The sequence below is a fragment of the Haematobia irritans genome, chromosome 1, assembly GCF_050003625.1.
Source record: "Haematobia irritans isolate KBUSLIRL chromosome 1, ASM5000362v1, whole genome shotgun sequence".
In the NCBI taxonomy this organism is placed as follows: domain Eukaryota; kingdom Metazoa; phylum Arthropoda; class Insecta; order Diptera; family Muscidae; genus Haematobia; species Haematobia irritans.
Window position 1 is genome coordinate 64,962,564 of NC_134397.1, and position 15,789 is coordinate 64,978,352.

Below are 15,789 nucleotides of genomic sequence, written 5' to 3' on the forward strand. Positions count from 1 at the left end.
AGTCGATAGCTTGTTTTGTTCGGAAGCTAACGTGATTTCAACAGACGGACGGACGAACATGCTTAAATCGACTCAGAATTTCACCACGACCCAGAATATATATACTTTATGGGATCTTAGAGCAATATTTCGATGTGTTATAAACGGAATGACAAAGTTAATATACCCCCATCCTATGGTGGAGGGTATAATAAATAGAAACAATCAACTTTTTAATCAAACTGAAAATATTAAGTCAATTGATTTATAAATTTTTAATTAAAATATTTATTGATACAATCAATTTTATAATCAAAATTAAAACACTAAATCAATCAAGAAAGTGTTTGAAAATAGTTACGTCTTTAATTAAAAAATTAATTATTGTACAAATTATTTTTTATTTTGTTTTAATCAAACTAAAAACACACAGTTAGCTAAGTAAACTAGTGAACATTTGCGCGGTTTTTATTAAACAATTACTTGTTCCAATTAACAACTTAATTAAAAAATTCAATTAATGTCGATTGCAAACCTCAATTAATTATTTAACTGATTTAATTAAAAAGTTTAACTAAATAATTGATGGAAAATATTAAAAGACTGAGTATTCCAATCGATATCAATTAAATTTTTGATTGAATCAATTAACAAATTAATTGATTTCTGCAATCAACATCAATTATACTCTTAACTGAATCAATTAAAAATTAAATTTTCAAATCAAATCAATTAATTTTTTAATCAAATATTTTCTTTATGCCCAATTAGAAGTGTGATTGATACTATTAATTGGATCAAGTAATTTCGTGATTGAATCAGAAAAAAATTTTTGTGTCTACCATTTAAGGACATTAAATACCTCAAGATTTTTAATTTCAAAATTGAATCCTTGAATGAAATATAAAAAAGTTTCCAATTTATGCTAAGACTTATTTTACGGATTTTGTTTATTGTATTTTTTTAATTAATAAAACACTTTTTTAATATAACTCAAATTTCCAGCAAACGGTTAAATGTAACCATGCTATAGTAATCTTTATAAATTATTATTAATACTCGTATGATGATGTAAGATTTAGAACGTTTATGAAAAATAAAGAATAACTAACTAATAAATCACTTTGAAGAGACTTTTGGCACGTCTGTGCTTAGTTGTCAAAATTGAAAATGTTTTGTTTTTACGAAATGAATGACTCCCGTGTAAAATTCATTGCTTCTGATCCGATTTCGCACAACTTCCAGATCCAAGCAAAACATTTTCATTGTTTTTTATTTTTTGACCGCACTTTTTCTCCTTGGCTATAACAAATAATGGCCAGAAAACTACCTTGTGTCACTCATAGAATCAATATTTTCACTGTGTATAAACGGCACAACTAATACTCCATCCCTCTATTACAGTTCACATGAAAACATAAACGTTGACTGCCAAATAAACCTGCCAACCAACCATCCAACACTGCAGGTGCTGTTGCTACTGGAGCTGATGCTATTATACTAGCCAACGTACGAGTATTGCCTGCCTGCCTGCCTGTTGCATATTCGCTATCAACGTTGAACTTGCCTTTGAGCTATGAAAAAGACTTGGCATTTATGCCCCTAAAGTGGTAGAATATGAAGAAGCCTCAGTTAGTAGCATCTTCAAAGCGATCATCAACCATTGTCTCAGTGTCATTTCGGAAAGTGTGCCTTCACTTAGAAGATTTCACATCATTATCAGTGTGAATATATCTCCAACAAAATCCAAAAAAAAAAAACAACCTTAGTAAATACTTTTACAAGATAATAGAAAATATTACTAAGTGTTATTGTTTAGTGGTGCAAAAAAACAAAAACATTGTAATTATGCTAAATTTGTGACCGTGCTCTATTATTAATTTGAAATATTATGGCCATTTAATAAAATGATGTCTACATTGGTATCGAAAGCCTATCACTTGCCCCATTTAAAATTAAAATAGTTTAGTGAAGTAGCGAAAAGTGTGAATCTATTAATATTCAATATCCTACTATTAATTATTTAACATCAACATGTGGATTATATACCATTGGATTATTGCTGTTGGCGTGATATGCCTTATCTTACAAATTGATGGTAAGTTTGATATTGATACTTTATTTATTTCATAAATTATAAAAAAAAAATTACAATTAAACCTATGTTAAGGTTCCAAAAAACCGTATGTACTCGTATTCCTTAACACTTAACATAGTAGCTACTAAATTGCTAAATTGCTGTAGAGCCTCCGCGATGTACGCTTCTCATCCAATCAAATGAAACCTTTTTCAAGTAAAATAAATAATTTTACAAATAAAAGGAAACTTTTTCAAACGAAACCTATTCCAAATAAATGAAACCATTTTTCAAATCAAGTGAAACATTTTTCAGAAACAATTAAACCTTTTTTTAACCTAATGAAACCTTTTTCAAATAAAGTGACACCTTTTTAAACCAAATGAAAATTCGACCAAACAAAATGAATATCTTTTTATATAAATCATTTTCAGGTGAGTGACAAATTTTTCAAATAAAATTTATCATTTTTAAAATAAACAAGTAAGTAAAGTAGAAAGTCGGACGGGGCCGACTATATCATACCCAACACCACCCTTACTGAATTAGTAATCATAAACATTTGTGGGGTAACATTGATATAGGTCTGGGAGATAAACCACACAGAAAATTAAGGGGTACATGTTTATGGGTGCTTTGTCTCAATCTGACTATAGCTCATAGTCAATGTTGCCAGGGAAAATATTCGGTTTACCCTACAAGGACAAAAAAAGTTCCCTACTTTCCCATACAATTTTCCCTACAATATTTTTTGTTAAATATAAACAATTTTACAAAACAAAAATGGTTCTTAGTACTTTATAACCGTATTCAACCGTCGAACTGAACGGACGTGTTTTCTAATAGCGGATTATTTCATCGTAATAAGTACTTATTACGAATTTCACGTGTGGTGGAAATAATAAACCACCATGCAGCGAAATTCAAAGTCATCCACTGGGTTGCTAACTTCAGGGCCCAGTGGACGGGTAACGACTGAAGTTATAAATTTGGGCAGCGACCAAGAGTCAGGCCCAATTAGTCGACCTGTAGACGGGTCGACTGGCGGTGACACTTTGGCAAGTCGAACCTTTTCTAAGGTGACGACATCAAAAGGAGGCAATCCCTCTCGAAAGAGATTCAAGGAACGAAGAAATGCTTTGTTTATCCTAAAGAAATTAGGATCAGTCGACCCAAGCACGTTGTCGGCTAAGCAAAGCGATTCCTTAAAATGGGCTCAAGGAATTCTTGAAGCTGGAAAAAGGGAACGATCACCGGATGAGCTACCATCCTCTAAACGGGATCAAAGATCGTTTGCCTCAGTTGCAAAAGACAGCCTTGTGATGGCTATTATTAATAAAGGAGCATTGGACGGTATGATTCCAAGGCAAAAATGGGGGGAAATTGAGAACGCGATGTCTGGTGTCTACTCAGAGGTGCGAAAAAAGTTTCCCGGACCAAGTCCTCGACAGCAAGATGCTGGATGGTATCAAGGACGATATAAGTTAATAGCTTTTGCAGACCAGAGGTCTATGGATTGCTTTAAAGCTGCATTGATGCTAATTGGTGAAGTTTGGGAAGGAGCCGCTTTGGAGTTAGTCGATAAAAAAGACATACCGGCTAAACCTAGAGCACATGCATGGATACCGGCAAACCCTCCTGATCCCGAAAAAATCTCCTAGCGAAGCCGAAGGAGACATAAAACCTACAGACTATGGCGAAAATCATATGCGGGAAGTTTCTACAGGCTCAAGCCTCACCAAAGCTGAACCGCGGATTGTTGCGAGAGTCACCGAGATCTGTGAAGAGGAAGCCCTTGATGACTCAATTGAAGCGGCTGATGTGACTGTGGTTGAAAATTCGGATGGTTCTACGGTTCCTCCAGATAAATCTTCACCATTGTAAGGCCGCTTGTGCTGCCTTAAAAGTTCTCCTGATGAAAGGAGACATAGATATAGTTCTTATTCAAGAACCATACATATATAAGAACAAGATCTGTGAATTAAGCACTCCGGGTTTCAAACTTTTGCATAATACCGGTAACGATATAAATCGAGCATGTATAATTGCTAAAAACGAACTAAACTTGTTTCTGCTTCCTTCATTGAGCAATGCAGACACTGTCGTAGCCAGTCTAGAGATATCCACATGCAAATATTGGGTATCTTCGGTCTACATGGGACATGATAGGGATATGCCACCCTGTGCCGTTAAGACCTTAGTTGAGGAGTCACTAAAAACAAAGACAAAACTCATTATGGGATGTGATGCAAATGCACATCATAGTATTTGGGTAAGTAGTGATACTAATGCAAGGGGAGAGTCGCTAATAGAGTTTATTTTGCGTACTAACCTGGTAGTTTGCAATAAGGGAGATGCACCAACCTTCGTCACCAGGAACAGACAAGAGGTTTTGGACGTAACGTTGACCTCTCCGGAACTGAATGATAAGATATCTGAGTGGCAAGTTTTGAGGGAACATAGCTTCTCAGATCATCGCTACATCAGTTTCAGATTGGCTGTTCGTACTTCAAAGACCATATTTCCGCCAAATGTTAGGAAAGCTGATTGGAATAGGTATAGGGAATCGTTCAATTTGATGATACCGGAAGTGCCGGAGACAAATATGAGCACTGTGCAAGATATCGAACACGCAGTGGAGCGGAATACTAAGGCCTTCAACATTTCACTGAAAGCTGCATGCCCTAGAGGAAAGCCAAGGGGAAAAAATCGGCCGCCATGGTGGACTACGGAGTTAAGTAATATGAGGAAATCCTGCAGGAAGCTCTTTAACGAAGCAAAGTCCACAAGAGCTCCGGAGGATTGGGACACTTACAAGATGAATCTGAGAGAATATAAACGAGAACTGAGAAGGTCTCAACAAAACTCTTGGGATGATTACTGTAGCAGTATTGAGAATACGTCAGAGGCTTCCAGACTACGGAAGGTACTAGCATCCACTAACACCGCTCCAGGTTTCATTAAAACATAGGAGGGAAATTGGACAACTTCCAGTGAGGAGACGTTGGAGGTACTATTGGACACACACTTCCCTGGAAATCAGACGGTTGAACCATGTTCCTATCGAGGAAATTGTGTCGGAATCTAGAATAAAATGGGCTTTAAATAGCTTTGGACCATTCAAATCCCCCGGACCTGATGGAATTACTCCGGCGGAGTTACAGGCAGTGGCTGAAAGAATTATCCCCTGGTTGACGGTGATATATAAACAATGTGTAAACTTAGCATATATTCCAGAAAAGTGGAGGGAAACAAAAGTCGTCTTCATACCTAAAGCAGGAAAAGCCTCTCACTCGAGTGCGAAGGATTTCCGACCAATCAGCTTATCCTCATTCCTACTTAAGACCCTGGAGAGGATGATAGACATGTATCTTAGAACTAGCGTGGATTCAGGTTTGCTCTCGAAACGACAGCATGCATACTCGAAGGGCAGGTCTACTGAGACCGCATTGCATGAACTGGTCAGCTTTATTGAAAGCTCACTATCTGTCAAAGAATACACAATCGTGGCGTTTCTAGACATCGAAGGGGCGTTCAATAATGTCCATCCGAGCTCGATATTAAATGGACTGACAACTCTGAATGTTGATCCAGGTATACTTAGGCTGTTAGACGAACTTCTAATGAAGAGACGTATTTCAGCCACACTAGGGCAAGCAAACATACAAAGGTATGTGAACAGAGGCACTCCCCAAGGAGGAGTTCTATCACCTCTTCTTTGGAATGTTGCTATAAACAACCTTCTGGTTTCTCTAGAAAAAGAAAGGATAAAAGTGGTGGCATACGCAGATGATGTGGCGCTAGCAGTCAGGGGAAAATTCCCATCCACAATCAGAGATATTATACAGAGAGCTCTCCGGATGACTGAGAAATGGGCGAAAGATAATGGTCTTGGTGTAAATCCAGCAAAGACAGAAATAGTCATGTACTGCAAAGATCGCAAAACTCCCACGGTTAGGCCCATTTCCTTAGGGGGTACTGAAATTCCCTTTGGTGAGTGTGCAAAATACCTTGGCGTTATTTTGGACAGGAAGCTGAATTTTAGGCTTAATATTGAAGAGAGGGCGAGAAAAGCCACGGTAGCTTTGTACTCGTGCAAAAAGGCAATAGGGAAAAAGTGGGGACTAAGACCAAAAATTGTGCATTGGCTATACACGGCAGTGGTTAGACCTATAATGCTATATGGTGTTGTAGTCTGGTGGCCGGCACTTCAGAAACCGACTTGTTTAGATAAAGTTCAGCGTATGGCGAGCTTATGTATCTCAGGCGCATTTAGTAAGACAGGAACAGACTCCCTTAATGTCATGCTACATCTATTGCCTTTAGACATTTTGGCCAAACAGTCAGCTGCAACAACGGCTGTGCGGTTGCGCGAGCTATCGCTGTGGTCGGAAAAAATGTACGGTCATAGTTCGGTCCTCAAAGTAATGCCAGATGTGCCTAACGTAGTGGATTACACCCTGGCAATACCACTTTTCGACAAAAAGTTTGAAACTCTAATTCCCAACAGTGAGGCGTGGTGTACACAGACCCCGGGGAATAAAAGATATATAGATTTCTATACTGATGGCTCCAAATTGAATGGACAAGTGGGGTTCGGAGTATATTCTAAAGATCTGGAAATTCGAATAGCGAAAAGATTACCTAATCACTGTAGTGTTTTTCAGGCTGAAATATTGGCAATAAGAGAGGTGGTGAATTGGCTGAGAAGTAATGTTCCAACAAATATTGGCATTAATATATACTCAGACAGTCAACCTGCAATAAAATCCTTGGACTCTGTGTTCCTTAACTCAAAAACGGCCATAGACTGCCGCAAATCTCTCAACGAGATGGCTGAGCAGTACAATATTCACCTAATATGGGTGCCTGGTCATAGGAACATACCGGGGAACTGTGAAGCAGATGTGTTAGCAAGGCTAGGAACTACCTTACATATTCCAGGGGAACTAGAATCTGTTGGTATGCCTCTGGCCACCTGCAAGCTCTTACTGCGTGAGAAGGCTGTTATGATGGCCAATATTCGATGGGAAAATTGCAAGGGTTGTAACGACACCAAGCAAATATGGCCCCATTTAAACTTAAACCGCACACTAGATATGCTAGTGTTCTCAAGGCGTCAGATAGCACTCCTAATATCTGCTATAACGGGTCGCTGCCTGATAGGCGAATTTGCAAAAACTATAGGTGCGAAGTATAATGACTATTGTATAAGCTGTCATGACGTGGAGGAAAAGGAATCAATTAAACACCTCTTGTGTGAGTGTCCTGCTTTTTGTGTAAGGCGTAAGCGAATTTTAGGAGCATATAGCTTTAGATTACTGGCTGACCTGGAAAACGTTAACTTAAGCAGTTTGTTAATGTTTTTGGAGCAATCTGGTTGGTTCCATAAAAGTAAATAATAGAGAAGGTTCAGTGGTTAAGACTAGAAGTGCCCATATGTAATAGGTACTTTTAGTTAAATGTGGTATCACAATGGACTGAATAGTCTAAGTGAGCCTGAAATTTAATCGGGCTGCCACTTTAACCTAACTTTAACCTAACCTAGTACTTTATTATCTTAAAACATGAATATGCAACGTATATAACTTAGAATATAAATTTGTACTACCACCACGGTTGCCACAGTTGGTAGAATTCTTCCCCAAAATAGTAATCTTTTTTGTTAAATCTCTATAAAAATAAAATTTTGACAATAAATTCTATAAAAATAAAATTTTGAGAAAAATTCCATAGAAATAAAATGTTGAGAAAATTTTTTATAGAAATAATATTTTGAAAAAAAATTCTATAGAAATACAATTTTGACAAAATTTTCTATAGAAATAAAATGTTGACAAAATTTTCTACAGGAATAAAGTTTTTACAAAAATTTCTATAGAAATAATTGTTTGGTAGATTTGTGGTAATTTGTGGTAATCTTCAAATTTTGTTAGATTTTTTCTTACCACACATTATTAAAGATCAAGCCTTACCGGCTACTAATTTTCTCCTCTAGAGCCACCAAAATGTAAAAATTATTACAAATTGTGTTGAATAAAAATGTCCCTACATTGTGGCCCTACGTCCCTACAAGACGCTAAATATTAGAAAAACCCTACATATAGGGAATTTCCCCTACTTCTAGCAACACTGGCTGTAGTTGATATTGCACCTACGGAGTTAGTATACCACTAATATTGAGCCCATTATTAAAAAAAAGAGAAAGTCGTTCAATTAGTGTGGGTAATAAATCCAAATTTGTAAAAATCGAGCAATATTCTTATGTAAGAGCTACAAGTACGTATAAATACGATCGGCCAGTACATTTGAAATTTGAGTAACATTGGTTAATAAATAAGAGTACTATGGTCAAATTTGGGAAAATCGAGCGATGCATATATATGGAAGCTATATGTAAATCTGAACCAATTTGCATAATATTTTGCGGGTTTGATTAATACCACAAAAGGTTACCTTGTGCAAAATTTGAGTATGATCAGTTAAGAAATGAGGGCTCTATGGTCAAACATAAGGTTATTGGGGGCAAATTTTTCAAAATTGCACCAAACATATATGGGAGCTACATCTGAACCGATTTTGATGAAATTTTTCACATACTGTTAGTACTATAAAGGACTGGATCTAACCAAAATTGAGTAAGATCGGTTAATAAATAAGGGTTCTATGGCCAAATGTGGGAAAATTGGGCTGTACATGGGAGCTGTAGCTAAATTTGAACCGATTTCGATGATTTTTTGCACATATAGTTAGTGCTATAGAAGATTACATATAGCCAACTTTGAGTAAGATCTGTTGATAAATAAGGGTTCTGTGGCCAAATTTGGGAAAATCGGGCGATACATATATAACATATGAGAGCTATATCTAAATCTGAACCGATTTGGATGAAATTTTGCATACTGAAGGGCGATGAAAAAGATTATTTTTTGCCAAATTTGGTGACGATCCGTTTGTAAAAAAGCGCAAAGTAACCCCATTTGTCGAAATCGGGCTATACATATTCAATAGCGTTCGTCCTTGTGCCCAAAAAAACTCCCTGTACCAAATTTCATCAAAATCGGTTAATAATTTCTACCGGAATCCTGTGAACAACAAATACATGGACAGACGGACGGACGGACACCAAGCGCTACATCGACTCAGGAGGTGATTCTGAGTCGATCGGTATATATTTTATGGGGTCTAAAATCAATATTTCTGGTAGGCACATTTTTTGACAGATCAAACTTATTATACCCTGACCACTACGTGGTTTAGGGTATAAACATGGGAATTCTTCCAAAGGCACAACTTTAAAAGCACTACCAGAAGATGCACTCCCAATGATGTTCTTTATTTTAACTACCCAGGAAGTTCTTTTAATTCAATTTTTTAAAATTTTGGTTTTTTCATACTTTTAGGGTAATTTTAACTTTTTTTGTTTCAAATACGTTAAAAACAGAGTAAGAATTCATAAAATGGTACAAATCATTTAAATTTTGTCCAAAAAAATGTTAAATCCAATCTGAAAAGATTGTGCATTTTTGAAAATACTTGAGGTCAAACGTTTCCGACAAGCGTTATAATCCATTAAAAGTAATAAAAAATTATAAAAAATATTTATTTGACAAAATATCACAGAATTTTTTAATTTACTTCCAAAACATTGAATTCGGATCACACATAAAGAAGTGATGCATATCCAGTGCAACGGCTGTTGAAATGGAGGACTTCCGTCCTATGACAAACCTATGTTAAATTCATCGCTTCTGCGTCAATTTTGCACCACTTCCGGATCCAAAAAGAACATTTTCATTACTTTTTTGGCGACGCTTTTTTTGCTGGGTAATTCTACTCCCTGTGCAAAATTTAAACCAAATTAGGGCAAAGCTCTACCTTCTGGGACCTTATAAGTGAATATCGGGCGAAAGATATATGGGAGCTGTATCTAAAACTGAACCGATTTCATTAAAATTTAGGATAGTAGACTGTACTACTAATTGTACTCCTTGTACAAAATTCCAAGTAAATCGGGGAAAAACGCTGGCTTCTGGGGCCATATAAGTGAATATCGGGCGAAAGATATATATGAGAGCTATATCTAAAACTGAACTGATTTCTTCCTAAATCAATAGGGTTCTATTCTGATCCAAAACACATACTTGTGCCAAAAATTGCGACCAAGACTTTGATTACAAAAATGTGTTCACAGACAAACGGACGGACGGACATGACTAAATCGACTCAGGGGCCGGCCCTAAGCAATATTGCCAAAGACACCATATGTCCCTGCTCCACAAGGTGGCGCAGGGTATAATGAATCATTTGTCAAATAAAAAGACACTTTTTCCAAATAAAACAAATCATTTATTAAATAAAATGTATCTTCAAAACAAATGAATCCCATTTCCAATCAAATTAAACTTTTTTCAAATAAAATTTTTGATTTTTTAGGTGAAGTGAAAATTTTTTCAAATATAGTTTATCATGTATCAAATAAAATTAATCAAATATGACTTTGTTTTCAAATAAAATTAAACCTTTTTCTAATAAAGTGAAACCTTTCTTAACCAAATGATTTTTTTTAACAAAATGAAATCTTTTTCACATAAAAACAATCATTTTTCAGGTGAAGTGAAAAACTAAAAAAATTATTAAAATAATTATTTTTCAAATAAAATAAATCCTTTTCATGAAACTCTTTTCAGATAAAATTGACCATTTTTCAAATAAAATGTATTACTTTTCAAAACAAATTAAATGAAACTTTTTTTAATCCAAATGAAATCGTGTTTCGAATAAATTGAAATATTTTTCAAATTGATGATCAGCCATCTCATGTATGTTAGAACATATTATATTTGTTTAAATATAATATGTGTGGATGCAAACATATATTAATTTAGAAATTGCCTATAAACATATATGTGTTTAGAAAGAGAGGCTGAGATAGTACGCCAGAAGTAAAAAAATGGAAGTAACCAATTGGTGCTTTAAAAATATATACACACAAAGAAAATTTCATTACAAGTTTTTTCTACCAGTGTATGCCTTAGGTGAAACATAATATGTTTGAACTATACAAACAACTAATCCTGAAAATATAGTTGCTAGAAGCAGAATGTGTTTGGGAGTATTTGTTACAGAAGCGATTTTTTGAGGGTAGCCCTCATATAAACTGACTCATATAAACTGATGTCAAATTCAGACTTCTTAAGCCTCATGGAGGAACAAATTTCTTCGGGTCTAGTTGAAATTTGGATCATGTCGCCGCATAATTATTTTAAGACTCCTCTATATAAAATAATTAAGAATTAAGGTGGCTTATATAGGCATATAGTCAGCCATTTTTATCTCCACGGTCTCCACACGCTCACAAAAAATCGCTTCTGTAACATATACTCCCAAACATATTTTGCTTCAAGCATATACATTTTTGGGTATTGCCCAAACATTTATATGTTTGATCTCTTCCAATATATAATATGTTTGAAAGCATATTGGTCTAAACAATATATGTTTGGGTAGTCTAAGTTCCAAACATTTTGTATTTTTGCATCCAAATTCAATAATGTTGTCTTCCAAAAAACAATATGTTATTATGTGAACATATAATATGTTTGGAGCATTTTGCACCCAAAAATATTATATGCTTAAAAAAAATTCTCCCAAACAATATTGTGCTCAAAATTTTATTTATTTATTTATATATTTACAATCATAATGAATTATGAAAATAAACAGGTAATATAGGTGCTAACAACATAGGTTTTCGACCTGAATGCTCAAAATTTTGTTTCTGCCCAATTGTATATTCCCCCACATCTTTCTCACATCCACGAGATTTTTTAGTTCTTACACCCTCAGAAAAAATCGCTTCTTTAACATATGTTCCAAACATATTTTGCAGGAAGCACATATATTATTGGATACTGCCGAAACATTAATATGTTTGTTTTATGTGAACATATTATATGTTTGGAAGCATTTTGAGCCCAAAAATATTATATGCTTGGAAGAATTTTTCCCAAAGACGATTGTGCTCATTCCCTAACATACTCGTAATTTTCACTTCCACGAAATATTTTAGTTATTGGCACCTTTTTCTGTAATACAAATAATGGTGAAGAAATTATTCACTTTTATAAATTTTTTAAATTTTACCTTTCGCCTGCACGGAGAATCGAACCGAGGACCATACAGTTTGTAAGCCAACACACTATCCACTGGGCTACGTAGCTGTTATAGTCACCAGTAGATAATTATAGTTTTAAGTTACATTTATATAGCATAGTTTGCAGCGCCCACGAGCCCATGCAAACATAACATTATTTAACAGAAACATACATTTGTTTGCCACGTGGAGCAGTGGTTAGCATGTCTGGGTTCAATCCCTGCTCCGACCGAACATTTTTTTTGTTTTTTTTTTTTTTTTTTTAATTTACACATTTATATTTATACTATATTAATTTTTTTTAAATGAAACTTCGAAATGTGTGTTATTAAAGATTTATAGTCAGTAACAGTGCTTGATATAAACGAAATTGACTGATTTTTGGATAAAATATTATGTTTTATTGCAAAAATAACAATCTTGTAATAAAAAACTGTTTTTGTACAAAACTTTAAAATTTGGAAGGAATTCAAAAACTAACAAAAGAAGAACGTGGAGTCGAGTATAAACATACATACATAATTTTATACTATAAACATAAATTTATTTAGGAGTGAACAGTTTTTTATTAGCATTTAACACCATCGCTCTAAAATTCCTTTTATTTTTCTTTAATAATTCATTTTAAAGAAAATAAACTTTTTAAATTGTTTTAGCTGTAAAACTCGAACTTAATGCCCGCTTTTATATTTGATGGTGTCCGTCAACTCCTCGTGGACTAATTTTTAATAAAGAGGAACTAAACTTTGTTTTTTACATTTTACTGTGTAATTTTTCACTATTTCCTCCTTATTTCATTTTACTGTCCCAACTCTAAAAAGAGTATAGTGCCCTTTCGTTATTTTTATGAAGACCCCTGATTTCTTTTAACGAACCAAGAAAAAAAAATTGTGCCCATAATGCCAAAATGATAAACAAAACATATGTCCACACATACATAAAATGCTGCTCTCAAGGCGAAAACATAAGCTGTTTGTTTTTCAAATGTCTATTCTCTTGGTTCAGAATGTATATTCTCTTTATTCAAATTAAATAATATTTAGACTTAAACATATCAAATTTTTGGCCTTATCATAAAACAGTTTTCCGAAACAACATACAAGCGGTTTCACAGAAATTGTTCTCTTTTGACTCTTTTGCTGTGTTATATTGATATCTTTCGTCAACTCTCCCGGTTTCCATCTCTATTTCTCTCTATACTCTCTCTGTCGCTTTGAATAAAATATCACAACATATGTATGTTTAGTCGAAATTTGTAAATTTATATATGTTTGTATTCACACATATGATTTTTATGAAACATTGATGCCCCAAACATAATATATTCTAACATATTAACATAGATGTCCCAAACATTTAGTGTTAGTTTAGGAACATTACATGTTCACACTTAAATATATTGTGGTTTAAAATCGTGCCCGAAACACATTTTGTTTATATCGGAACATATGAAAAACATATTTTTCTAACAGTGTGTTACCACAACCCAGGTAATCATCGATGATCGAGTTTTTATCACATTAAATAACAAGCCAATGTTATGGTTATGTTATAACCATACATTAGCCATCGTTATAAGTTGCATTATAATTGTTAAACGTAATTGCCATAAATCTTCTAAATCCGATATGATAAGTAAACAACGCAAATGACTGCGAAAAATAAATATTCATTTCATAGATTAAACGGATAATGAAATTGATTAATTGATGATTAATGGTTTATTCGAAGTCAGATTCAAAGATAACCAAAGACAAATTCAATTTCTGTATATTAAAATGGCACTTGAGCCGCCGTTATATAATAGTGCCTATGTCCATTGACTTTGACAAAATGTCCTAAACATTTTTTTCCCATCAAAAGTATGACCATAAAGTACATGGTCATAAAACAAGTTCTTTTTTTTTCTTACTTAAAATCCAGGTATAAAAAGTTTTTTTTTCAACTTGTTTCCATGGTTAGCAAAGATTGAGACAATTATAACAATTTCGAAGAAATTTACCTCTATTAAGTCATCGCCTATGTTATGATGGCATTTCGTTACCGAAGCTCACACCATAGGAGCATAGAGGAAAAAGTTCGTTAGGTACAACCTGTTGATGGAGGAAACAAACACTTTTTCAAAAGGCCAACAAAACCATCGTACGCTGCACTAATCCGACTCTTTGGTATTTTAGTGCAAACCATAACCTCCTAGCTTAGACAACTTTTGAACACCGCAATTTTTATCCCATATGCTTCAAATTCAAAATCAAGAGGTATTTAATAAAAACCAGAACATGGTGCTCGTTCCTCCGATTTGACTTCTTGGGCTTCTGGACTTCTGCTGCCACTCGTGCCAAATATAATCTAACAAAATTTGAAAAAAATTTTACCGCATGGTTTTAAGCTGAAATCAAAATTTTATTTCTACAGCATATTTTGTCAAAATTTTATTTCTATAGAAAATGTTGTCAAAATTTTATTTCTATAGCAAATGTGGTCAAAATTTTATTTCTGTAGAAAATTTATTTCTAAAGAAATGTTTGTCAAAAATTTATATCTATAGAAAATTTAAAAAAAAATTTATTTCTATAGAAAATATTGTTAAAATTTTATTTCTATAGAAAATTTTGACAAAATTTTATTTTTATAGAAAATGTTGTCTAAATTTTATTTCTATAGAAAATTTTATCAAAATTTTATTCCCATAGACATTTTTGTCAAAATTTTATTTCTAAAGAAAATTTGGTCAACATTTTATTTCTATAGAAAATTTTGTCAAATTATTATTTCTATAGGAAATTTTGTCAAAATTTTATTTCTATAGAAATTTTTGTGGAAAATTTATATCTATAGAAAATTTTTAACAAAATTTTATTTCTATAGAAAATTTTGTCACAATTTTATTTCTATAGAATACATTTTCAAACTTTCATTTGTATAGAAAAGTTTGTCAAATTTTTATTTCTATAGACAATTTTGTAAAAAATTTACATCTATAGAAAATTTTATCAAAATTTTGTTTCTATAGAAAATTTTGTCAAATTTTATTTCTATAGAAAATTTGTCAAAATTTTATTTTTATAGAAAATTTTATCAACATTTTATTTTAATAGACATTTTTGTCAAAATTGTATTTCTATTTGTAAAAATTTTATTTTTAGAGAAAATCTTGTCAAAATTTTATTTCTATAGAAAATTTTGTCACAATTTTATTTGTATAGAAAATTTTTGTTTATTTCCATATTTTTGTCAAATTTGCATTTCTTTAGAAAATTTTGTGAACAATCTACATCTATAGAAAATTTTAACAAATTTTTTATTTCTATACAAAATATTGGTAAAATTTTATTTTTATTTAAAATATTGTCAAAATTTTATTTCTATAGATAATTTTGTCAAAATTTTATTTCTATAGAAAAATATGTCAAAATTTTATTGCTATAGAAAATTTTGTCAAAATTTTATTTCTATAAAAATTTTGCGAAAAAGATATATCTAAAAAAAATTTTACAAAATTTTATTTCTATAGAAAATTTTGCAAAAAAATTTATTTATATTGAAAATTTTGTCAAAATTTTATTGCAATAGCAAA

At 33.0% G+C, this 15,789-nt stretch overlaps 1 protein-coding gene across 2 annotated transcripts in view; it reads left to right on the top strand.

Annotated features, from left to right (window-relative positions):
• Positions 1-15,789, top strand: part of Cad96Cb (protocadherin Fat 4-like Cad96Ca) — a 100,254-nt gene that overhangs the window by 21,970 nt on the left and 62,495 nt on the right. For both annotated transcript variants that reach the window (XM_075290609.1, XM_075290610.1), the window contains exon 2: positions 1,384-2,077. In XM_075290609.1, coding sequence (XP_075146724.1) covers positions 2,014-2,077 — 64 coding nt within the window. In that variant the 5' untranslated portion in view covers positions 1,384-2,013. The remainder of the gene's footprint in view (positions 1-1,383; positions 2,078-15,789) is intronic.